The sequence below is a fragment of the Chrysochloris asiatica genome, unplaced genomic scaffold, assembly GCF_000296735.1.
Source record: "Chrysochloris asiatica unplaced genomic scaffold, ChrAsi1.0 scaffold00013, whole genome shotgun sequence".
Taxonomy (NCBI): Eukaryota; Metazoa; Chordata; class Mammalia; order Afrosoricida; family Chrysochloridae; genus Chrysochloris; species Chrysochloris asiatica.
In genome coordinates, this window is record NW_006408531.1 from 24840174 (window position 1) to 24866469 (window position 26296).

General features: G+C 37.9%; 1 protein-coding gene across 1 annotated transcript in view; it reads right to left on the reverse strand.

The window, feature by feature from the left end:
• Window positions 1-26296, reverse strand: part of LAMA2 (laminin, alpha 2) — a 747229-nt gene that overhangs the window by 176901 nt on the left and 544032 nt on the right. Inside the window, exons 35-40 of the mRNA XM_006834727.1 lie at window positions 25329-25440; window positions 15658-15820; window positions 14173-14383; window positions 6000-6116; window positions 5055-5218; window positions 1454-1592 (exon numbers count right to left, since the gene is read on the reverse strand). Of these exons, the coding sequence (XP_006834790.1) occupies window positions 1454-1592; window positions 5055-5218; window positions 6000-6116; window positions 14173-14383; window positions 15658-15820; window positions 25329-25440 (906 nt within the window). The remainder of the gene's footprint in view (window positions 1-1453; window positions 1593-5054; window positions 5219-5999; window positions 6117-14172; window positions 14384-15657; window positions 15821-25328; window positions 25441-26296) is intronic.

The following is a 26296-nucleotide window of genomic DNA, read 5'->3' on the forward strand; positions in this document are numbered from 1 at the left end:
ATAAGACATAGATGAGTTGAAAATATTTAAGTTAAAATTGTTGTTGTTGTTAAGTGCCATCAAGTCGGTTGCAACTCATAGCAACCTTGTATTGGGTTTATGAGGCGTGACTGGTGAGTTTGAACCATCAAACGTGCAGTTCAAACCAACTTTGCAGTTTAGGGCTTATTCTATAGCTCCACACCAGGACTCCATGGTCTTTAATAAACAGAAAATAATCTATAAGAAGATGGGTAAAGAAATTTAGTTTGGATAATGAAAAATAGGTTTATTTTAAAGTTTCTGCAATGCTTGTTTAGCCAGTTTGAGTAAGAAGAAAGACTATACGGCGCATTAGTAGAGTTCTTTCTATAAACGTTAAACACAGTAATAATTGCTGATGGGACTATGTTTTCGTTGTAACCAAAGAACAAAACCTTTAGGGTGAAAAGGATCTAATATACCTGAGATCCAAGAAAGCACGTGACCAAATACTAAAGTAAGGGGCATATTGTTCTGATTTTTTAACACCAATTGTTTGTGTGTCTTTAATTCAAAGTCACATGCCTGCTCAGGTTGTTGTTGTTGTTTTCTTTTTTGCTTTTCCACAAATTCTGATACATTTAGGGGATTCTCTATGTGCTGAACTACAAGGTCGATTTGAACCACAAGGTTCAAACTCACAAGTCACTCCTAGGAAACCCTACACAGGGTCGCTGGGAGTTGGAACCAACTCAATGGCACTTAACCACCACCACCAACAATGTATGAAGCAAAAGAGCAGTTCTGCACATTTTAACTCACAGTGCAAGTTCTGTAGACTGCTTTTTGATCTAAATAGTATTACCAAGGTTTATCATATGACTTATTTACATGATACTGTAAAGGAGAAACAAAATTTTCCCTACTCAAGACATTCAGAGAAAGCGATAAAAGTAAGAACCCCTAAATTCAAATGTTAGATCTAAAGGTATTTTGAACAATGTTAGTAGCCAAAAAAGTTAAGAGCTTTTCAATGGATAGAGGCAGTATAGAAACATATGACCCATTATGTATTATTAAAAGTATACTTTCATAGCAAAATTCCATATAAAACCAAATTGTGTGCAACATCAAGCAGCAGCTTTATTGTCAAGCTTTATTTCCTCTTACTGATTCAATCTAGAATAATTGTGATCGATTTCCCTGTTTACTTCTGTGAGCTGGTAACACAGATTTGCTTGGCATCTGCAATAATTTCAAGATTCTGATTGTGGTAGGTAGTAGACTAACTGAGAAAACAACATTCTCCTATGATCACAACACATTGAGTTTATTTTGGATTAAGTTTAAAGTTGTGAAAATATTTACAAACAAATAATCTAAATCACTAGGATTTTCCAGAGCTCACTAATGAAATTTAGCTCAGTTACTTTTAAAAACAGTTTAACCTCCATTCCCAGCAAATAATTTTTTCTTTTATTTTTTTCCTTACCAGTTTGGTTGCTTCATGTGCAAGGCCTTTAGCTTCTTTGGCAACTTTCTCTGCATCATCAATATAGTCCTTAATATTGCTGTAAGCTTTGAAGGCAGCAGTGGCATTGAAGGAAATGTTTTTAGCCTCATCAAGGATTCTGTTGGGAAATCACCCCCCACAAAAAAAAAAACCATCAGAGCAGCTGGTCTTCAAATGAAAAACATTGTACTGATAACAAATATGACTTTCAAGTGTTCATTGACAATATAATTGGGCAGAGGTATTTACCTGTAACACTGTGTTATAGTTTGCAACTCAAACTCATGCTTTAATAATCCAGCTGTGAACCTTTTCAGGAACTTGTATGTTTTTTTTTTTTTATCACTATACTATATATATAATCCAACATTTGTCAACACATTTTTCAGGTCTATGATTTCATGATATCAATTACATTAACCACGTTGTGTAATCTCTACTACGAATATATGTTAAAGTAAATACTTATTGTTGTTGTTAGGTACCATTGAGTTGGTACTGACTCATAGCAACCTTATGCACAGCAGAATGAAACACTGCCGCAACCTGGGCCAGCCTCACTACTGTTGGCACACTTGAGTCCATCAATCTTGCCACTTGGCCAATCCATCTCATTGGCGGTCTTCTTCTTTCTCTGACCCTCCACCTACCAAACATGATATCCTTCTCCAGTGACTGGTCCCTCCTGACTTATAGCATCCTTCAAAAACTTCTGTGCCATGGGCACCATTCAATTGTGTGGAGTAAGAACAATACTTTATGTTTGTAAAGTATACTACAGAGCACTTGCTTCACATTGTTGGATGGAATTATAACAGAATTCCTATAGAGAAGGTATACTTTCTAGGTGAGGAAAAATGAATCTCAGGAAGCTAAAATGACTTGTCTCCAGGTCTCACGGTCAGTATTATGTAACAGATTAAGGACTAGAACCTAGGTCTTCTGATTTCTAACTTACTGCTTTGTCTATGACCTTTACAGTAAGTTATACAATGTACTGTGCTGTAATGCCCATCATTTAAAATAATTAATACTTCCCTTTGCATCATATTTGTATTTTATGGATTGAACAGTGTCCTCTAAGAAGAAATGTGGAAATCTTGCTGGCTCAGTGATTAAGCATTTGGTTGCTAATTGAAAGATTGAAGCTTTGAATGTATTAGCCACTCTGTGGGAGAAATATGTGGCATTTTGCGTCCCCAAAGATCATAGCATTGAAAACCTTAAGGGATAGCTCTATTAAGCCTTCTAGGATCACTGAGAGTAGGAAAAGACTCAAAGACAATGGGTACCTATAAATATGAGCTGTTTTGGAAATCAGGGTTTTCTTTGTTATGTTAATGATACAGAGTAGGGTGGGTCCTAAACCTAATCTTTTCTGTGGTGTCTTATGAGTAGAGCAGGGTAGACACACACAGGAGGAAGACAGATGCCATATGAGGAACCTGTGTACAAGCAAACGAACAGTAAGAACTGTCAACAGACATCAGAAATTAGGAGAGAAGCCTGCAGAAGAAATCAACATATTGACTCTGATTTGATTTTTTCAGCTTCCAGATCTGTGAGAAAATAAAGTTCTGCTCTGTGAAGTCACCCACCCTGTGATCTATTTTGTCATGGCACACTAGGTACTAACTATTTTGCTTGCACATGTTGTTTTTGTTGTGAAGTGCCATCGAGTCGATTCTGACCCATAGCGACCCTGTCTAGGGTTTCTGAGGAGCAGTTGGTGAGCTTGAACTGCCGACCTTGTGGTTCAAATGGCTTTACAGTCTGGCGCATTAACCCACAGTGCCACACCAGAACTCCATGCTTGCACATTGTTATTGTTGTTGCTAAGTGCCGTCGAGTCGGTTCCGACCCATAGCGACCCTGTACAGGGTTTCCGAGGGTGTAAATCCTTACGGGAGTAGAAAGCCTCATCGTTCTCCCATGGAGCGGCTGGTAGTTTCGAACCGCTGACCTTAAGGTTCACAGCCCGATTCGTAACCACTACGCTACCAGAGCTCCTTGCACATAGTGCATATTAAATGCAAATTTATTTGGAAAAATCTTTGTTGGGGTTAATTTGTTAAGTGCCATTGAGTCAATTCTGACCAATAATGAATCTGTATAGTGTTCTTATCACAACTGACTCAGTGGCACTTAACAATAATAAATTAACCCCAACAATTATGTTTCCAAATATATTTGCATTTAATATGCACTATGTGCTCTGGTACCGTAATGGTTATGAATTGGGCTGCTAATCTCACAGTCAGCAGTTCAAACTACCAGCTGTTCCGTGGGAGAATGATGAGGCCTTCTGCTTCGGTAAAGATGTACAGCCTCAGAAACTCTATGCAGGATCGCTATGAGTCGAAACTGACTCCACGAAACATCACAACAACAACAAGTATAGTCAGTTCTGACTAATAGTGACCCTGTATAGTGTTTTTAGAGTCCTGGAGTTGCACTGTGGGTTAATGCACTAGACTGCAAAGTCAGTTTGAACCACAGGTTGGTGGTTCAAGTTCACCAGCTGCTCCTTTGAAACCTTATTCAGGGTCACTATGGATCAGAACTAACTTGATGGCACTCAATAACAACATAGTGTTTTGGGGAGTCCTGGTGTGGTGCTGTGGGTTAATGTGCTGGACTGCAAAGTTGGTTTGAACCGCAAGATTGATGGTTCAAGCTCACCAACCACTCCTTGGAAACTCTATACAGGGTCACTATAGGTTGGAACTAACTTGATGGCACTCAACAACAACACCAATAGTGTTTTTGAGGCTGTAGATTTGTGGGAACAAAAAAACTTCATCTTTCTTCCACAGAAGAAAGGCTGGTAGGCCTGAACTGCTGATCTTGTGGTTAGCATTCCATTACCTATCCTACAGAGCGACCGTGCTCCCCTTGGGGTTCGTAGTATTTTTATTGATTATGATAACCCTCAAATTGCTCTATATACTAAGGAGGATAATCATATCAGAATTACCTAGATAGCTGTTTACAAACCATCTAGGTAAACAAGTCTTTCCCAGTTGCCCCTACCTCTGCTGACCCAGTCAAGAATTTCACTTACAGTGAGCTGTTTTTATAATGAGGCCTTTGCAGTATCTCCCTGGTATTTGGAACAGAAAAAGAGAGATTTGAACTTACTGGCTAAAATGCTATATATGGGAGACAACTTCCAAAGCCACTCTTCAAAAATACATTCTTTTGAATCCATTAGAAATATAAAACTGAAATTTAGAGCAGAATGTGTGTTTACATATCATTATTTTAAATGCTAATAAGACAACCACTGTGCTTTCTAATAAAGAACAGAAACTCTTTTTTTCTAAGCATAGCCTAGGGCTATGTTAGCTCCCTACCAAGCCATATTTCCACCCGCTTTTAACTCAAACTTTTGATGCAGTTCCAGTAGAGCTTTGCCCAGATCTGCTTAATTAGGCTCTTCCACAGAAAGCCCTTGTAGCTTGTATGTTCATAATTACTGAATCAAGATTTGAAAGCAATTATCTACTTTTTTTTTTTTTTTTCATTTAAAACTTTTGAACAAGTGTCAATATACATTTTCCAACAACATATGGCATACCCATCCAGGACAGCCGAGGAGTCATTCAACTGAGCAGCGTGGCCCTCAGCCTGGGACACCTTCTCAGCAAGCTTCCGGTTCTTGATTGCATGGGAGAGATCATCTATTTTTTCGTTAAGCTCTTCAGACATTGGGGGTAACTTATTTTGAATGTCTTCAACATACTGAAAAGTAAAGAAGAGAGGACACTGACAACAAGGAACCCCAAGTCCCCTATCATTTACAGCTTTCTCTGTGAGGCATGATCACACACAGTCCTTTTGGTTTTTAATGAAACTTCAAATTTGTTAACATGGCAAAAAGAGAATAAATAATAAAAATGCCTATTTATTGATAGTGATTAGGAAATTAGTGAAGCCAGTGTATACCAAGAAGAAACTAATTCTAAAAACTTTTCGACTTCTTTGGTATAAATGCACAAATAATCATCATTAGAAACTTTTAGACCCTTTGCATTTTTATGATTATATACCACTGTGAATAATACAGTAGACCCTATGTTAACAAGTCTATTTGTAGATTTATGTTTCTCTATTAACTAATATTGAAGTCCTGGTGTGGTGCTGTGGGTTAATGTGCCAGACTACAAAGCCGTTTGAACTACAAGGTCGGTGGTTCAAGCTCACCAGTCACTTATTGGAAACCCTAAACAGGGTCGCTATGGGTTGGAACTGACTCAATGGCATTTAACAGCAACAACGATGAACTAATATTACATCAATATTGAAACACATTGTAAGTACTGCCCCAGGAAAAACAGATAGCCTTCATTAATATGATTAAAAAGAACTCCAGGTTTGAGTGTGTGGGAACAGGTCAAGTAGATAACACACTACTCGTGGGCTTACCACAGAAAAGATATTATTGCTTGTCATTGTTTCCCTTTTATGAGCACCTATGTTGTTATCATTGCTCTTCCAACTTGTCATTTTATTAAATACTTACGTCTATCACAGAACTGATTCCATCTGCAAGACGATTGGCTTCAGCAAGTATGTCATTGCCTTCTTTTAAAGTGTTCTCAGTTTGTTGTTTGCCGCTCTCAACAGCCTCCTTCATTTTCTGTAGTACAGAGTGAATAAAGCATCAAAATGCCATTTAGGTAAAACCCCATCCTGATTTTTCTAGGATGACTGGAAAAAAGCTTCATGAACATTGTGTTATATTAACAGTGTGGTTAGAAGAGAACAATATAAGCTACCAGGCAGTACTCCAGAAATTGTTCTTTCACTATCTATATATGTCTCCCACTGTGAAAGTCATCCAAGTAAAGTCATGTGACAATGACTGAAGATTTACAACTACTTTTAAAACAATATAGACGTCATTTTTAATGAAAATGTAAGTGCTAAACATGCACTATTGAATCTCTGGTAGCATACTAGCTTACATGGAAACTACATATTAAATTCCATGAGTTGTTTGTGAGTATAAGCATAAGCAGATTTATTTTATAGGAGTGCTGCAAAATTGGAAGAGTATTTTTAAAAGTTATTTTAGGATGCGATTCAAACTTGTTTTTTACCCAAACCACGTAAAAGTCTTCAAATTGTCCTACCTCTGAGATTAACTGCTTCAGATTTATGGAGCCTAGTAGAGTTGTGGATTATGAGTTGGGCTACTAGCAGCAAGATCAGTCGTTTAAATCTACCAGCTGCTCCTCAGGAGAAAGAAGAGACTTTCTGCTCCCGTAAAGCTTTACAGCCTTGGAAACACTATGCACTCTCTATGAGTTGGAACCGCATTAGGGGCACACAACCAACATCACCCAAACTCCAAAATTTTCTTTAGAGACACATATGATAACTAGTTTTCAATGAGGAAACTCAATTCTGTGGCTCCATGCACCAGAAAAATGCCTGGTGGAGCTTACATAAAGGTAGACTTCCCACTCCAGGACGTTAATGGTGGAAAGGAAGTTGGTTGTGACCATCTCTCATACTCCAACCTCAATATTTCATTCACAATCCTCAGTGCAGCAGGAGTCCCAACAGCTACGTTGTTGTTATCACTGTTATTATACAACCTTGTTTGCTGAAAATTACCGGCAGTTGCTCTGAAAACATCAGTTGAACCCTAAAAACCTCCAAATACAAAGGACAGGTGGGGACAGGATATAAACAAGATGGGAAAGTATCTTCTGTGCATCCAGAACCCAGCAGGGCTTGTGAGCCCTCCTCCCGATTCAGGTACCCAGTGTGGATAGTTAATCATAAGTTACCTGCTAACCTCCTCCCTGTTGAGTTGGTTCTGACTCATAGTGACTGTGTATAAGGTTTCCAAGGAGTGGCTAGTGAGTTTGAACAACTGACCTTGTGGTTCAAACTGACTTTGCAGTCTAGTGCTTATCCCACAGCGCCACACCAGGGCTCCAACCTTCCGCTTACCCAGCTGTAAATGCACCTTAGACTGTGAGCACAGTGGTATGCTGCTGCCTACAGCCTCTCTCCCCTCCAGGTATTCTTTTTCCCATAGTTTAATAAATCTCTTTTACTCTATATTTCATGACTCTAGTCTTCTGTAGCTGACCTGGTATCATGATAATTTCTGACTCATAGAGTCCCTCTGTATAACAGAATAAAACACTGCCACTATGGTGCTTTCTTCACATTTGTTGCTATGTTTGAGCCATTGTGTCAATCCATCTCATTGAGTGTCTTCCTTTTATATGCTGACGCCTATTTTAAACAAGCATGATGTCCTTCTCCAGAGACATAACGTCCTTCTCCAGAGATGCCTATTTTAAACAAGCATGATGTCCCTCCTGATTATATGTCCAACATACGTAAGACTAAGTCTTGTCAACCTCACTACTTAGAGCATATGGTTATACTTCTACCAAGATACATTGTTTGCTCTCTGGAAGTCCGTGGTATAGTCGATATTCTTTGCCAACACCACTAAAATCATAGTTCAAAAATATCAGTTCTTCTTCTGTATTCCCTATCAATTGTCCAGATTCCACATGTATATAAGTCCATTGAAAATACCAAGGCTTGGGTCAGGTGCACCTTAGTCCTCAAAGTCACGTCTTTGATTTTCAACACTTCATAGGTTTGCCTAATGCGATATGCCATTTGATGTCTTGATTGCTGTTTTGTTTCCATGGGTAGTGATTGTGGATCCAAGAAAAATAGAATGCTCAGCGTTAGCTACTGCAGTGTAGAGAGTGCTTTACTGGTGTATCATTTCCACTAAATACAAGTTACTTGTAGTTTATGCTTTCTATCAATTGGTTCTCAAACTTAAGGCTGCATACGAACCACAAGAGGAGTTTTTAAATAGGGGTTGCTGGGGCCCACTCATAGTTTCTGGGTCAATACATTTGTGGTGGGACTTAGGAGTTTGCATTTCTAACACATTTCTAAGTAACAGAGAAGCTGCTGGTAAGACAACTACACTATGAAGACCAGTATTTGATATCGCAATTATAAAATTTAGCATTCTGTCTATGCTTATATATTTAATAAATCTTTTAAATAATAAAATGCACTTTCTCACTCCCTTCAGATAAACACAAACATTTGAGGTAGGAATCAATTATATCATCTTCTTTGTGGGCACATACACAATACAATCACATTTTAAAAATAGCACATTGCTTAACTAAATGGGCATAATGAATCAGTTGTTCTCAAATCTATATACACTTGGACTACGACCTCTGGACTGCTCCCCAGACTACCTAACTGACTCACACTCTCTGGGTGGAGGGCTACGGAGTTTGGATAACATGCTCTCCAGATCAATCATTTTCAGGCAGTCTCGGAAGACCTGGTACAGCACTGTAGGATAAGCATTTGACCACAAGGTTGGTTTGAGCTGCAAAGTCAGGAGTTCAAAGTCACCAACCACACTCCAGAAACCCAATAGAGGTTTCTATGGGTTGGAACTGACTTGACAGCACTTAACAACACAATGGGACCATCAAGAAGCTCTGGTGGAACAATGGTTAAGCTCTCAACTAATTGTTCAAACCCACAGAGCATTCAGTGGGAAAAAGATGTGGCAGTATGAGACTGTAAGGATTGTTGTTATTATTAAGTGCCATCAAGTCAGTGTCTGTATAGGGTGTGCATGTGGATGGGGATTTGAACTGAAAACCTGTGGTTAACAGTCCAGAGCTTATTCTACAGTACCACACCAGGACTGAAAGATCTGAAGTTGTTGTTTGGTGCCGTCAAGTCAGTGCTGACTCATAGCGATGCTATCTATGCACAACAGAATGAAACACTGCTCAGACCTGCGCCAACCTCACAATTGTTACTATGTTTGAGCTCATTACTGCTGCTGCCAATTCATCTTGTTGGGGGTGTCTTTCTTTCCTCTCACCATCCACTTTACCAAGCATGATATCCTTCTCCAGGGACTGGTTCCTCCTGATAATACATCTGAAATATGAGAGATGAAGTCTGGTCATCCAGGCTTCTAAGGAGCATTCTGGCTGTACTTCTTCCAACACAGATTGGTTTGTTCTTTTGGTAGTCCATAGTCTCCTCCAACATCTTAACACAAATGCCCTAATTCTTCTACGGTCTTTCTTATTCACTGTCCAGCTTTCACATGCATGTGAGGTTATCAGAAATACCATGGCTTGGGTCAGGCACACCTTAGTCCTCAAACTGACATCTTTGCTCTTCAATACTTTAAAGAGGTCTTGTGCAGCAGATTTGCTTAATGCAACACATTCTTTGATTTCTTATTTGCTGCTTCCATAAGTGTTGATGGCTGATCTGAGCAAAATGAAGTCTTTGACAATTTCAGCCTTTTCTACATGATATGGATGTTACAGGAGTATGGATTCTATACTATCACAGACAGTGTTGTACTTCAAGACAGATCTTGATATGTTCTTTTTATGATGAATATGACGCCATTCCTCTTCAATTTGTTATACCCAGCATAGTAAGCCATGTGATTATAAGTTTCAAAATGGCCAATACCAATCCATTTCAGCTCACAGATGACTAGGATATTGATGTGTATGCATTCCATTTCACTTTAAACAATTTCTAATTTTCCTAGATTCATTTATGTACATTCCATGCTCTGATTATTAATGATGTTTACAGCTGTTTCTCTTTGTTTTGAGTTGTGCCTCATCAATAAGTGAAGGTCTGAAGACTTTATTCTATACACATCATCACGGTCAACATTACATTGAGGAAGTAGCTTTTTCCCAGTAGTATTTTGAGTGCCTTCCAACCTGAGGGACTCATCTTCTGACACTGCATCTGACAATATTCTGGTGCTCTTCATCCTGTCTCAATATTCAATATTCTGACAGTGTTCATAAGGTGACTAAGTGTTCATAAGGTACTATTCATAAGATAACTAACTATTAGGTATTAGGAAATAGTTCGTCTCTCCTTCCTTGTAGTCTGTCTTTGTCTTGAAGTTCAGCTGAAACCTATCCACCATGGGTGAGTCTGCTGGTATTAAAAATACTTGTGGCATGGCTTCCAGAATCACAGCAACATGAAAGCCACCACAATATGACAAACTGACAGACGAGAGGTAGACTTAAAGATTACAACCTGTGAAATCCTATGTTGTTGTTGAGTGCCGTCGAGTTGGTTTCAACCCATAGCGACTCTGTACAGGGTTTCCTAGAAGGGACTGGTGAGCTTGAGCCACTGACCTTGCAGTTCAAATGGCTTTGCAGTCTGGCAGTTCAAATGGCTTTGCATTAACCAACAGCACCGCATCCTATAGGTCAACTCTAATCTGTCCTTTAGGAACTGATTCAACAACATCAGGTTTCGTTTTTGTTTTTTCTTTTTCTTTTTGTGGCACTGTTATAATTAGATTGGTTACCATTGTTAGATTCTGTGGAGTGGCGTTGGTTCTAATTTCCTAACTGCAGCAAAATAAAACACTGCCTGAATCTGTGCTTCCTTACAATTATTACTACGCTAGAGCCCATTGTTGCAGCCACTGTGCCAATATATATTGTTGAGAGACTTCTTTTTTGGCTGACCCTCTGCTCTACTAAACATGATTCCTTCCTTAGGGACTGGTCCATCCTGATAAAATGTTCAAAAGTTTGTAAAATAAAGTCTCATTATCTTTGTCTTGAAAGATCTTTATAGCTGTACTTCTTCCAAGAGAGATTTGTTTGTTCTTCTGGTATATTCAACATTCTTTGACAACACCATAATTCAAATACATCAATTTTTCTCCAGTCTTCTTTATTCATAATTAAGCTTTTGCACACATATGAAGTGGTTGAAAATACCATGGCTTGGATCAGGCGCACCTTCGTCCTCAAAGTGACATCTTTGCTCTTTTATACTTTAAAGAGGTATTTTGCAGAATATTTGCCTAACACCTTTGGTTTCTTGACAGCTTCTTCCATTGTTGATTGTGGATCCAAGTGAAAAGAATTCTTTGACAACTGTTCTCTGAGTATCACGATGTTATTTATTGGTCCACCTGTAAGGATTTTTATTTTCTTTACATTGAGGCTCGATTTATACTGAAAGTTGTACTCTTTGATCAGTAAGTGCTTCAAGACTTTTCACATCCCCCAAGCAAGGTTGTATCATCTACATACTAGAGGTTCTTAAAGAGTCATCCTCCAAGTCTGATGTCATGTTCTTCTTCATATAATCCACTTTCTTAGATTACTTGTTCAGCATACAGATTGAATAAGTATGGTGAAAGGATACAACCCTGATGCATACCTTTCCTGATTTTGAAACATTCAGTATCTCCTTGTTCTGTTCAAACAACTTCCTCTTGGTTTATGTACAGGTTCCTCATGAACACAATTCTGGAATTTTCATAATGTTATCCAGAATTTTCTGTGATCCACACAGTCTTATTTTCATCTTTACATAGTCAGTATAACACCTTTTTGGTATTCTCTGCTTTCAGCCAGATTCATCTGACATCAGCAATGACATCTTTGGTTCCATGTCCTTTTCTGAGTCTGACTTGGATTCTGGAAGATTTTGTCAATGTACTACCACAACTGCTCTTGAATTAACTTCAGAAAAACTTTACTTGTGTGCGATATTAACGATATTGTTCAATAATTTCCACATTCTGTTGGAACACCTTCCTCTGGAATAAGCATAAATAAGGATCTTGTCTAGTCCATAAGCTTGATAGCTGTCTTCTAAATCTAAATGGATGAGTGAGCGCTCCCAGCCTTGCATCTGTTGGTTGAAACATTTCAATAAGTATTTCACCCATTCCTGGATAATGTGTTTTGCTAATATCTTCAATGCAGTTTGTACTTCATCCTTCAGTACCAGAGGGTCTTAATTATATGCTACTTCCTGAAATGGCTCAACATCGATCAACTCTTTTTGTACAGTAACTCTATATCTTCCTCCCATCTTTTTTTCTAATGTTTCATTTGTTGTTCAACAATTTGTCAACAATAAGACTTAAGCAACTTTATATAAGCTCTGTCTTAATCATGTGCACTTGGTCATTTTATCCATTTTCTTCATTAAGGTTTTAGCAAACCTATAGTGAAGCCTGGTTTGGGTCTTCAGTACCACTTAGGTCTTTAGTGCTGACCAAAAAAGTTCCAGACATCTGTAGCGGTGTCCAGGAGTGCTGCCCCCTGCTTTTAAGCATCACTAAAAGGAAGAAATAGTTGAAAGTACCATTTACTGTGCTACTATAACTCTTTTTGAAATACTTCTCAAATGTGTGTTATGCCTTCCACACAAGGTAGTTTTAATTCCTTAACCTATTGCCATAAAATAAGATGTACCTCAAGGTAAGTGACACTACTGGTGTGTCACCAAGCTGGATGAATCATGCTGGAGCCTGTATGACATAAAGGTGGCCCAATATCCTGCCTCACATGACACTTCTTTTTCTTTAATACGGCTAGCATGTCAGTAGACTATAAATTGGTTAAGATTAGATACACCATTCTTTATAAAATTGAGCCTCTTCAATCTTCCACTGAAACAACAGGGCTAAGTCCCAGGAGAGGGACAGAGGAGGGAAGCACACACAAACACACAATTAGAAAAAACTAATTAATCTTCTAACCTCTTAATCCAAAGTGAAACAGAAATAAATAAGAGACTTTAAAAAAAATCTGTATGTTTTTAAAAATTAACTGTCATTCCACGAACATTTTCCAAGAGCATACTACATGCCAGTAAGAGGTCAGTTCCAGTTGAGGTAAAATTTAATGTTAGAAAAGCTGTGAGGCCACTGCTGCTTTCAGAACTGCTGGGGTCAGATGCTTTGAAAACAGTCAAGGTATCTGTCTCTGGAGAGAAAGTTGTTGTTACTATTTTTCAAACATCATTACAAGTTTGTGCTCTCAAATGTGAGAAGCTTCATCTTGGGAAGAGTCATAATTTGCCATGTTACATATTATGGGGAAAAAAATCAAAAGAAAAGCACTGGAAAAAATCAGCTTTAGTTTTAGCAGGATTAGCACTGGGGAAAAGGAAGAGGCTGCCCAATATTTCTAAAAGAGAGAAGTTCTTGTCTGTGAAGAAAAGAAAAATAAAAGAACTCAGGCTTGATCTCATCATGTTAGTCTCCTTTAAAATGTTATTTCTAGAGAACATATTGTAAAGGAAAAAGGGAACCAAAGTTTCACCAAGATATGATCTGTCCAGAAGGTTCTCATGTGCATAGATTCCTAGACATCCCTGGTCCATGGAGTGTGAATTAGGCTGGTTGAACTGTAAAATCATATCATATTAGTGTTTGAAGATATGCTAGATACAGTGGTGGTGCTGTGCAGTCAAGTCGGTTCCGACTCACAGTAATGCTGTTTCAGAGGTTGTAAATCTTCATGGGAGCAGAAAGCCTCATCTTTCTCCAAAGAAGCAGCTAGTGGATTTGAACTGCTAGCACAGTTTTTATTAAGATTAAGATCCCTTGACTCCCAGTAAAGAGCTGATTCCATTGTTTTTAGAAGTTTTCATCAGTTTATAAAAGTTTTATAAGATTCAATGGGCAATGTACAGAAAAATCAAACAAACTAAAGGATCACTTCCTGTTCACTTCTTCAAGGTCTCTTTTTAGATTTCATTCAATGTACCTCAACTTGACTGGTTCCAGCCATGTTTGGCACCCCTCTTTCTCTTTCTCTCCTCCCATGGTCTAAAGAAAATATCCCTTGACTTACTTCCAGAGCTGTCATGTTTTTCTGATTTACTGTAGACAAGCGATCAGCTTCTCTGATTTTATCGGTGGCTTCTCGCAACAGGTCCCAAGCATCATCAACTTTGTTGTTGTAGTCAGCTAGTTTCTCTCGGAGTTTCTTCTCCATTTCTTCATTTTTGTTCCGAGACTCTCCGAACAGCTTCTTAACTTTCTTCAGAAGGGCTTCTGCAGCTCTGCAACCACCAAGCCCAATAACAGATAATAAGTTCATGTCTGAGCTTTAGGGAACATTGGTACTAAACTGGGTTATAAATTGATGCTAACATTAAAAGAATGAAAAAAATAAGAAAACACTTAAAGCAGATTCACTATACACTAAAATTGAACAACGTTGCTTGAAAATTGGTTAAGACCATTTATAATTAAAATTCATGCAAAAACAAACCTCTTTTCTATTCATTAGTGGCATAACATTTTCAATTGAAAAAGTTCTCCAATCATTCTCATACTCTGACTGATGAAATTCATTTTAAGACTTAGTTCACATACTAAAAAATAAAGCTGCCTCACTAGCCATAATGAGACATTCTCTCTATGGCTTTGAAAGTAGGACTGGCTGTTGATCTATCTGATTAGAAACTGAACAAAAACCTAGGCTATTTCCATGACAGCATAATATTATTTTAGTCTGCCTTTCTTTTTATTTCATTTGAATGATCTGGAAATTATTGTAGTTTAAATGAATGGTGTTCATAAAGCAGTAATACCTGAGACCTTTAGAAAGACTAAATACTTGAAAAGCAGTCATTTTCAAACTAAAATGCATCATAATTACTGAAGAGTTCAGATAAAAACCCCAAAGTTTCTGATACAGTTAAGTTGTGGTAAGGTTTGTAATTTGCATTCTTAATACGTTCTCAGGTATTGCTGAGAATGTTGGCAGTATATATTATTTGAATATCAATAACAGGATCACTTTGACATTAATTGTGAATATATAAAAAGATAATTTATTGAGTATATGATCAATGAGTTTATTACTGTTAGTAAAACCCCTATCAATATTTTCAATTCTAAGTATTAGGGGCTTTAATTATTTGAAAATTCTTTAGCATTTTAAGTTACTATAAACTGCATAAGATGGCCTATAAAATTAATAATTATACTTATCCAAAGATTTTTTTTATTAAAACAAAAAAATTACTGCTAGACTAGAAGCCCCTAATGCAGGTGATTAAAAAAGCAAGTCCATTAACCTAATTATAAAGGGACAACAAGATAAATAAACAATTTGCCGAACTGTACATAGGCACAAACATGATATCGGTCCATTGCAAAGTAAGATAAAGCATAACTAAATAAGTAAATAAATAATAAACATCCCTAGGTGAGAAACATAAAATATCTTCTGCTCATATGTATAACGAAAACTTTAAAAAACTGTAAATAAGAATTTAGAAAGCACAGACTTCATCAAGAGAGGAAAACTAATGGATTGTCTACTCACACCAACTCATCTTCAGTAAGTTCCTTCTGTGTATCTAGATTTTTCCTCCTCAATTCTGCCATCATCTGATCAATCTCTTTCTGAAGTGCTTGTAAATTTCTCTCAAGGGCCTTGTCTTGAGCTCCTAGGGTTTCATTTAGTTGTATAGCTTTTTCATTTACAGCTGCATCGGTAAAACAAATTTCACAAATTACTACATAAAATTGCCCCATACAAAGCTGGCATTTAGCATCTGATCTTCACTACTATCTCCAAATGAAATGTAATTTGCTCAGAGTGTTCCTGCTAGGAAACAGAGAGGCGACTATTCAACTACCATGAATAATAACAAATAAGAAAACATGATACATTTCTTCAGAGTTTTATTGTATTTTTTTTAGGGGCACATTAATAAATACTTGGTGTTCCTATCTCAAAAGGAAGAAATACACATAAAGAAGTGGGTCAAAACGTCTTCAGGTAAGAAGTAAAATAAATAAATAAATAAACAAACAAATAAATAAATAAAAGAGAGAGCCATGTAGCATAGCATTCGGAAGCTGAAAACAAAATCTGCATCACTAATAAGACAGTTGTAGTCCATCATTTAAAAATATTGAGTACAGAAATACTATTAACAGTGAGATCTCAGAAAATGAAATGGCCCTTACATTTAACCAGAGTTTTCGTAGACTATGTATATTTTAAAAGGAGCATTGGACTAGGTAAAGGGGTTATAGATTTGGTCTTAAAATCCTTCTAGCAATAACATCCATCATAAGAGTTCATGTTTATTATGCATTAAATGGGGTTTCAAACTGTGTTTTTTGTAATCTTAGGATTCTCCAGGTGTTTCAGGAATTCTACAAATGATGTCTATTGTGCCAAGAATCTATTTTATAGGCTGTTATTCTGGGCACAATTTCACTTGAAAAAAAGAATGTTGTGTCAAATAAAAGTTTGAAAAACTTGTGAATTGAAACATTTACCTAGTGTAGCGTAGTAGTTATAAACTGGGCTGCTATCCTCAGGGTCAGCAGTTTGAAACTACCGGCTGTTCCACAGGAGAAAGATGAGGCTTTCTCCTCCCGTAAAGATTTACAGCCTTGGAAACCTTGTACGGGGTTGCTGTGAGTCAGAACCAACCCACGGCACATAACAACAACAACTATTAGTTTTAGGAGTGCTAGTGGCTGTGTAGGATAAGCACTAGACTGTGAGCCACAAGGTCACCAGTTCAAATCCATCAGCTGTTCCTCGGAAGAGAGATAATTTTCTGCTCCCATAACATTTGTTGCTGTTGTTGTTAAGTGCCATTGAGTCAGTTCCAACCCAAAGCGACCCTGTGTAGGGTTTTCGAGGAGCAGCTGGTGAGCTTGAACCACCGACTTTGCAGTTCAAACGGCTTTGCAGTCTGGCACATTAACCCACAGCGCCACACCAGGACTCCCCCATAATGTTTACAGCCTTGGAAATCCTATACAGGGTCACTATGAGTTGTAATTGACTTGATGGCATCTAACAAAAACAACAGAATTTTTAAATTTAATTTTATTAAACTATACTAGAGTTTCCTGAAGTGTGTTTTATGGAACACTTATTAACCCAATATGTCAGACTAGAGCGATGTACTATAGATTTTAAATGGTTATTTTTCAGAAATAGAGCACTAGATTTTCTGCTAGACACCCCTGGGAAGACTGGAATCCCCCAATTTTTTTTTAATGTTTTATTGTGAATTATATGATAGTTTACATGGGAGAACATTAGTTTTACATTCATTCTATCATATATCGTTTCATTGCCATGGTTACAATCCTCTCCAAGCATCATCAACCAACCAAAGGGTATACCCTGCAAACCTACCCCCTACACTCCCCTCCCCTTCCCCCTCCTCCCCCCCAGTCTTCAGCACACAGTCGTTCTCCCTCTCTGGATCTAAAGTCCCCAGCTGCTCCATCGCTCCACGTCATTGTCTCTGCCTCCATCTCAGGCATCACTGATTCTCTGGGTAGGTTCCCGCTCTCTGCTCTTCTCCATTGATGGTCCTAGGGACCTCTGCTCCTAGACTGGAAAGTTAATCACTCCCTTCCTCGCTATAAAACGTCTACCTTTACATTTCCAACCCTCACAATCAGTCCTGATAACAATTATTCACTATTGTATCACAAGCGACCCATCTGCATTTCATTTCATCAGCTCCGCCTAGACAGATTGGATACTACTCACTGGCGATTCTGCCTTCCTCCAGGCCCCCTGGTTCTATGTTCCCTCTTGAAAGCTTGTAACCCAGTCACTTCTTGCCTTTGTAGCCCTTTGTACCCCCAATTTGGGTAGCCAATATCCAAGTTGCCCATTCCTGTCTACTCTGAGCGTGGAGGGGGTGGGAATGATTCTTGCTGTAAGGATTTGTTCCCTCTTTTGAGCTACTGCATCCATAGGTATAGGTCAAGTTCATCAAATTGTATCAGATTACTCTTTTTTTCCTCTTTCTTCTTCTGCTTGAGCTCTGATCATCCAGTCATTGAAGCCAGGTCAAGTGGGTATTATCTGCAAGTGTGGGTGTTCTTGTGCATATGCCCTCTCTTTTTATCAGCTGGATGCTTCAGTCTCCACACTGTAGGGCTTAGCTCGCTGCTTCACTGCTGTTTTTCCCTCACTTCCCCTTATTGGTGATGAGCATGGTCACCAATCAGAGCGTGTATTCCCATTGAGTCTTATTCTTGGAAGGGGGTTTGCACTGAGGGAACCCAACCACTTGCCTTGATGTTTCCTGGGCAAGCAACTTGTTTGTTCTTGTAATCCCCAATTTTTTGTTAAGCAGTAAAGCATGGTAACAATTTACAAAGTCCAGGACTCCATATCAATCAGACTACTTATGAAAATTCTTTGAATGAGGGGTTTCATTTGGCCAAGAGACTCATGATTATGTCCTGAAACATGCGTATGATATAAAGAATTCTGAAAATTAATTTCTGTTCTTGGAGAAGCAATTCTGATATGGACTGATCAGAGTTGTTCCAAGGTTCAGGGTTTTTAAGGGCAGAGTGCCTAAAACTATGGATACCATTGTGAAGAATGGTATAATTAGGGAAAGGACAGTATCTAGAATGATGTGAAGTGGCAAGTTACTACAGTGGTTCTCAAATGTGGTCTCCAAACCACTAGTACCAGCATCAACTAAGAACTTGATTACCAGGCAAGCTCTCAGGTTCTACCATTGATTTGTATCTGATGTTGTAAGCTGTCAAGTTGGTTCCAACTAACAGTGACACTACATATAACAGAATGAAACACTGATTCTGCATCATCTTACAATCGCTGTGTTTCAGCCAATAGCAATTGCTACTGTATCAATATCAATCAATCCTGTTGAGGATCTTCTTTTTTTTTTCACTGACTATCCACCTTTTCAGTGACCAAGCATGACGTCCTTCTCCAGGGACTGGTCTCTCCAGACAACAAGTCCAATGTATGGAAGACATAGTCTTGCCATCATCACTTCCAAGGAGCAAGATGCCCTATTTATTCTTCTGGCTGTTCAGTATATTCAGTATTTTTTTGCCAACATCATAATTCTTCCTTATTTACTTTCCAGGTTTTGCATGTATATGAGGCAATTGAAAATACCATAACTTGGGTCAAGCATACCTTAGTCCTCAAAGTGACATCTTTTCTCTTTAACACTTTAAAGAGGTTGTTTGCAACAGATATGCCTAATGCAATATGTTGTCTAATTTCTGCAGTACATCATTTGATTTCTTGACTGCTGCTTCTATGAGTATTGTTTGAGGATCTCAGTAAAATGATATCATATGCAAGTCTTTGGCTTCACTCTTTTCTCTGTATCTCATGATGTTATTTATTGGCCCAGTTGTGAAGATTTTTGTTTTCTTTACATTGAGGTGCAATTCATACTGAAGGCTGTGTGTAGTCTTTGATCTTCATCAGTAAGTACTTCAAGTCCTCTTCGCTTTCCCCAAGCACCAAACAAAGTACTTTCATCCACAGTTCACCAGTTGTTAATGAGTCTTTCTCCAAGCCTGATGCCACATTCTTCTTCATATAATCTAGTCTGTTGGATTATTTGCTCAGCATGCTGATTGAGTAGATATGGTGAAACCTGGCACACACCTTCTTGATTTTAGACCATTCAGTATCCCCTTTTTATGTTGAAAGCACTGCCTCTTGGATTCCTCTGTACAGATTCCTCATGAGCATGATGAAGTGTTATGGAATTCCCATTCTTCACAATGGTATCCATAGTTTGTTATGATCCACACAGTTGAATGTCATTGCATAGTCAATAAAGACCAAGCAAACATCTTTCTTGTATTCTCTTTCAGCCAATTTCCACCTGACATCAGTAATGATATACCTCACTCCATGTTCTCTTTGATTCCAGTTTTAATGTCTGGCAGCTCTTTGTCAATGTACCATTGTTGTTTTTGTTAAGTACCGTGGAGTCGGTTCTGACTCATAGTGACCCTGCACAGGGTTTCCAAGGCTGTAAATCTTTACAGGAGCAGAACACCTCATCTTTCTCCTGCAGAACTGCTGGTAGTTTCGAACTGCTGACCTTGAGGTTGGCAGCCTGACTCATAACCACTATGCTACCAGAGCTCCTTAAGGTACCATTACAACCATTTAAAAATTATCTTCTGAAAAATTTTACTTGCATATGATATCAGTGATATTGTTTGATGGTTTTCACTCACATTCTGTTTCAGTTACCTCTCTTTGGAGTTGGCACATATATGGATCTCTTCCAATTGGTTAACCAGGTAATTGTCTTCCAAATTTCTTGTCATAGACAATCAATCACTAGCAGAGCTGCATCAGTGTGTTGAAACATTTCTATCTGTATTCAAAATTCATCATTCCCTAGAGCCTTTTGTTTTGCCAATGCCTTAAATGCAGCTTGGACTTCTTCCTTCAATATAATTGGTTCTTGATCATATGGTACCTTTTGAAAAGGTTGAACTTCAAGTAATTATTTTTAGTATGGTGACTGTGTATTCCTTCCATCTTTGTATGATGCTTCCTTCATCATCCAATACATTTGCCCATAGATGCATTCAATATTGCAAGTCAGTTCTTTCAGATAGACATATGCTGAATGTGTTTTTCCCTTTTGGTTTTATAACTCCAGGTCTTTGCACATTTTACTGTTATGCTTTACTTTGTCTTCTCGAGAAGTCCTTTGACTTTCTCTGTTTAGCTTTTTCACTCCATCATTTCTTTCAGTTAGTTTAGGTTCTCTAAATCCTGGTTGTAGCACTGTAGGATCAGCGCTGGACTGCAAAACACAAGGTTGGTAGTTAAAGCCCACCAGCTACTCTTTGGAAACCTTATATAAGGTTACTATGAGTCAGAACTGACTTGACAGCACTTAATAACAACACCAACATACAAGAGCAAGTTTCAGGATCTTTTCTGAAATCTATGTTGGTGTTTTCTGTATTTTCTGTCTCTTTTGTTTTCTTCATGCATGATGTTCTTGATATCATTCTATAACTTCTCTGATCTTGGTCATTAGTGTCTAATGAGATGATCTTTACATTCAGATGGGATGTACACAAGGTTATATTTTGGCTAGCATGGACTTATTTTTATTTTCTTCAGCTTCAGCCTGGACTTGCATGTGAGCAGTTGATGATCTGTTGCAGTTTGCTGATGCCCTTGCTTTGGATGATGATATTGATGTTCTCCGAGTTCTAGCTCCACAGATGTAGTCAATTTGATTCCTATGCATTCTATCTTTCAAGGTCCATGTGTATAATCACTGTTTATGCAGCTTAAAAATGATATTTGCAGTGAATAAATCATTGGTTTTGCAAAATTCTATCATGCGATTTACAGCATAATTTCTATTTAAACCATACTGATCCTTCCTCTTTGTTTTCAACTTTCACATTCCAATTGCCAGTAGTTATCAATACATCTTGATTGCATGCTTGATCAATTTCAGACTGAAGAAGTTGTAGAATTTTTCAATTTTATCATCACTGGTTTTCATGTTTGATGTTACATTTCAATAATAGTTGTATTAACTGGAAACCCATGTATACATATAGATATCATCCTGTCAGAGATAGCATTGTATTTCAACACAGAAATGAAATTCCTTAGAAGAAGCAAACTGCTTTTCAGACTGCACCTGAAAAAAAATTCTCTAATGAAAAAACTTATAACAAATGTAAATAACTATTCTGGCATGAAACTCAAAAACAATGTGTGTTTAATAAGCATTTATTAAATCCTATAATACATGGAGTCCTGGTGTGGTGCTTTGGGTCAATGCGCTGGACTGCAAAGTTCCTTGGAACCATTAAGTTGACAGTTTAAGCTCACCAGTCACTACTTGAAAACTCTATACAGGGTCACTATGAGTTGGTACCGAATTGATGGCACTTACAAGCAACAACAACAAATGAACACACTCACTAATTGTAATAATGTATAACTTTAAAACTGGTTTACTCATAATCAAATTATGAATCACATAAAATTTTGTTATTGCTAAGTGCCATTAAGCGAATTCTGACCCATATCAACCTTGTATAGGCTTTTTGTATAAAATTGTCTACCTTGTGGTTAGCTGTCTAATGCTTATCTGACAGTGGTACACCAGGACTATGAATGTTTGTGTGTGTGTGACATGGAGTCGGTTCCAACTCAGAGACCCTATATAGTGTTTTTGTGGCTGTAAGTCTTTATGGGAAAAGAAAGCTTCATCTTTCTCCCATGGAATGAATGACTGGTAGTTTCAAACTGCTGACCTTGAGGTTAGCAGCCCAACTTGTAGCCACTATGCTACCAGAATACTTATAAAATTATAGTGAGCTAAGAACATCTTAAATTAATTGCTATTGATTATCTATAAAGAGGCCATGACTTATAACGCAAGATAAACTTACTAAAATAATCCATCTACTATAAATAAAATTGAAATAGACAAATGCTAGGCTGAAGTATTTACCTTTTTCCACAGTAATTTTTTTACCACTAATAACACCTAAAAGTACTGATGATTATCTCCATTATTGTAGTTTCAAAAGGAAGAAAAAAAGTGTGCCTATGTTGCATAACCTACTTACTGTCTTTGGTGAGGGCTCTCTCTTTCTTCCTGTCTTTGTGTTTTAAAGCACTATGACTTATAGTACATGTATACACATCTCATGTAATTTAGTTTAGTTCTGGCATGTTCAAACTTGAATTTTCATTGGATTTTAACCATTGGATTAAATCTGTTTCTTTTATTATGGGCCATAGTTATCGTATTTTTCATCATTTATGTTAGTATTTGATGATAGAAGTGAATAGTCTATTAATTTTCCTCAGATATAGGATCATAGGACTTCTGGTGTGGTGTTGCCAGTTAATGGGGCAAACTGCAACGTCGGTTTAGGCCATTAAGGCCGGCAGTTCCAACTCACCAGCTGCTCTTTGGAAACCCTGTACAGGGTCGCTATGAGTTGGATCCTGACTCGATGGTACTTAGCAACAACAAGGAACAGCATAGGATCATAAGAATCCCACATGGCACTGTGTGAATTGGAGAAGGGTACTCCATCAGGGCAGATACAATCAATTGCCTGGGTGATACACAATTAGGAAATGGGTGTCACCCTTGATGCTAGCTAGGTACTCCTAGTGGAAAGGTCAGAAACTATGGTTGGTAAACAAAGGCTAGGTTAATTATCATCTCCATGCATTCTCCTCCAACAGTGCCTTTGTTTGGTACACAAACTGTATGACCTACCCAGAAAGAAAATCTTATTGACATGGTGAAAAGACACAAAGACCAAAACAAAGGTCACGAATATGGGTTTGTGATGTGAGGTGGAGAGTTCAATGTAGGGAAGAATGTAAGCTGTGTTATTACTTGTTGTTGTTAAGTGCCATGGAGTCGGTTCCAACCCACAGTGACCCTGTATAGGGTTTCCGAGGAGTGGCTGATGATCTTGAACCTCCGACCTAGCAGTTCTAATGGCTTTGCAGTTTGGCGCATTAACCCACAGTGCCACACATACACCAATATTTGTTTGCAACAATTTAAAAGTTAAGTTTCCTGGATAGGTTGCTGAGTATTCAGTGTTTGAGATTTGATGTGGAAGGAAGAAAAAAGTTACTAAAGTATTGGCGAATGCCTCCAGGGAGAGTTAAACTGCTCTTGCTGCAATGAAAATTTGTGTTTTGTTGTTGGCACTGGCTAGTCATTGTTGTTGTTAAGTGCTGTTGAATCGATTCCTATTCCAACTCATAGTGACTCAGTACAGGGTCCATTCTAAAGAGCAGTTGGTGGGTTTGAACTGCCATCCTTGTGGTTCACAGCCCAGTGCTTATCCTAGTAATCAATCATAAAATCATGAATTTTATGATGTTATGTGCCATTAATCAATCATAAAATCAGGGAAAGCACAACTGTATCTAGTAGAGGATAAGCTACAAGTGAACTGAGATTTTTCTGAAGGGCCAGCTTCTGTTTCTGATCCGGAGAGGTCCTGCCTTAGGCTATGCCTCAGATAAGAATTTGTTGTTTTTTGCAGTGGTGATTCTTTGGGAACTTCTATCTCTTCTTGGCCAGGGATTCCCAGCTGCTCCTTGGAAACCCTATAAAAGTCGCTATGGGTCGGAACCAACTCAACAGCACTTAACAACAACAAGTGGCCCATAGGCCACTTAATCTCAGTTAACTTGTTGAGCTCGTCCTCTACTAGATACAGTTGTGCTTCTCCACCACTGCTGAATAGGGTTTCTGAGACTTTTATTAATCTTTGCCGGAGCAGAAAGCCTCATCTTTCTCCCACGGAACAGTTGGTGGGCTCGAATCACCGACTTTGTGGTTTGTAGTCCAGTGGTTATGCTATGGAGCTACTGCACTCCCCTTACTAATATTAATAGACATTTAACAATTATCTTTTAGTATTATATGTTTTCTTAAGAGTTTTTTAATTTGGGTATTCACCCAATGGCTTCCACTTTGATTCTTAATCAGACTGGTTGTTGTTAAGTGCCATCAAGCCAAATCCAACTCATAGTGACCCTGTAGAGGGTTTGTGAGTAGCAGCCAGTGGGTTTGAACTGTTGATGTTTGTGGTTAGCAGTCCAGTGCTTATCTTACAGCACTTACCAGGATCCCAGTCAGATTGGTAGATGCCAAGGATTAACTCCTAGAGAATTGTGGACTAAATGCAGTACAGCTTCTGGAAAGGTAGCAATTTCAAATCCCAAGCAACAGATGTTCATTAAAAACCAGTAGTGAAGCCATTATGAGAAATTAAAATGCTTCTTTAATGTATTAAGCAAAAGGATATAATTCTCTTATACAAAAAGTGAAATCTTTTTAAAATTATTGTCAACATAAACAATAGCAAAGCTTAAGCTATGTCTTAGGCATTTAACAGCCATTTCTCAAGAATTGGAAAATTCCTAAAAGAATGTATTCAATTTTCCACTATTTGGAGCTCATAATTATTAATTCATTAATTGTTATCAGTAACTCAACACTTTAGGTTGTAGATTCTCAGCAGATAATGTCTTTGAAATTCTTGGCCAAATTACTTTCTAAAATCCAGCCCTCGAATCTAGAAATGTCACCTCTCCTGAGAGAAATTCTAGTTCTGTGTAATCTTTTCCGTGATTTTTCTGTTGGGAAAAATTATTATTAAGTTGCAATTTTTCAATACCTTCTGCATCCTGGAACAGCTCCTTAATGGATTCTCCTAAAGACTTTGCTCTCTTGTTGGTCCTCTCGGCATCCTGTTCAGTTTGCTCGCCATCTGCTGTCACTTTGGTAGCCTAATGTTCCAAATTCAGAAAAAGCATAATGAATCGGGATGATGAAGCCACAGCTATATCAGCTCCCCAGGCTACATTTTCTTTCAAATATTACTTTGAGCCAAAGGCAATCGATGAATTATTGATCAGATGTACTGGAAATGACACCCTGTACTCAAGTAGACAATTAAACTTTATTACTTTTTCCATTAAATGGAAATCAGAGAACTGTATTTTGTCTTTGTAAAACCATCATTATATGCAGTGGCACAGAAGAAACGATAAAAACAATTATTTTTGAAATATCTTTAAGATACTCTTGCCAAAAGTCTTTAATGGATTCTTTAGTCTCCACATGTTGTAGTTTTGCTCTTATTTTATTTACTGAAGAAGTGTGGAGTTCAGCAATGATCTCTGGAGGAAAGCACAGGCAGTCTGTCTCAATAAGCTTCAGCCTATAGATTTGCTTTCGATCAATACGTTAATTAAAGAAACAAAAATGGGGAAATGCTTAGCTACTAAGTAGTAAATGCTTGTTTTATAACACTTTAAAGATGCCAGTAAAACATTAAGAGAGAATAAATGCCAACTTTTCCCCTATGACACTACCAGAAAGAAGGCAATTAATCACAGATCCACACATCATTGTCAACAAAATAGAGCCTAGACACATCTCCACACCCATACCATAAGTATCCTAATACAGATTCACCTCTAATCTACACTGAAAATGCCATTTCACACAAAAAAAATCAATTTAATGTGTATATAGTTAAGATTGAAGTGTGTATATAGCTAATATTGGATTCTTTGGGAAAATTATTGAATGATGCAGGAAGCATCAAAAGAAGATGGAAGGAATACACAGAGTCACTGT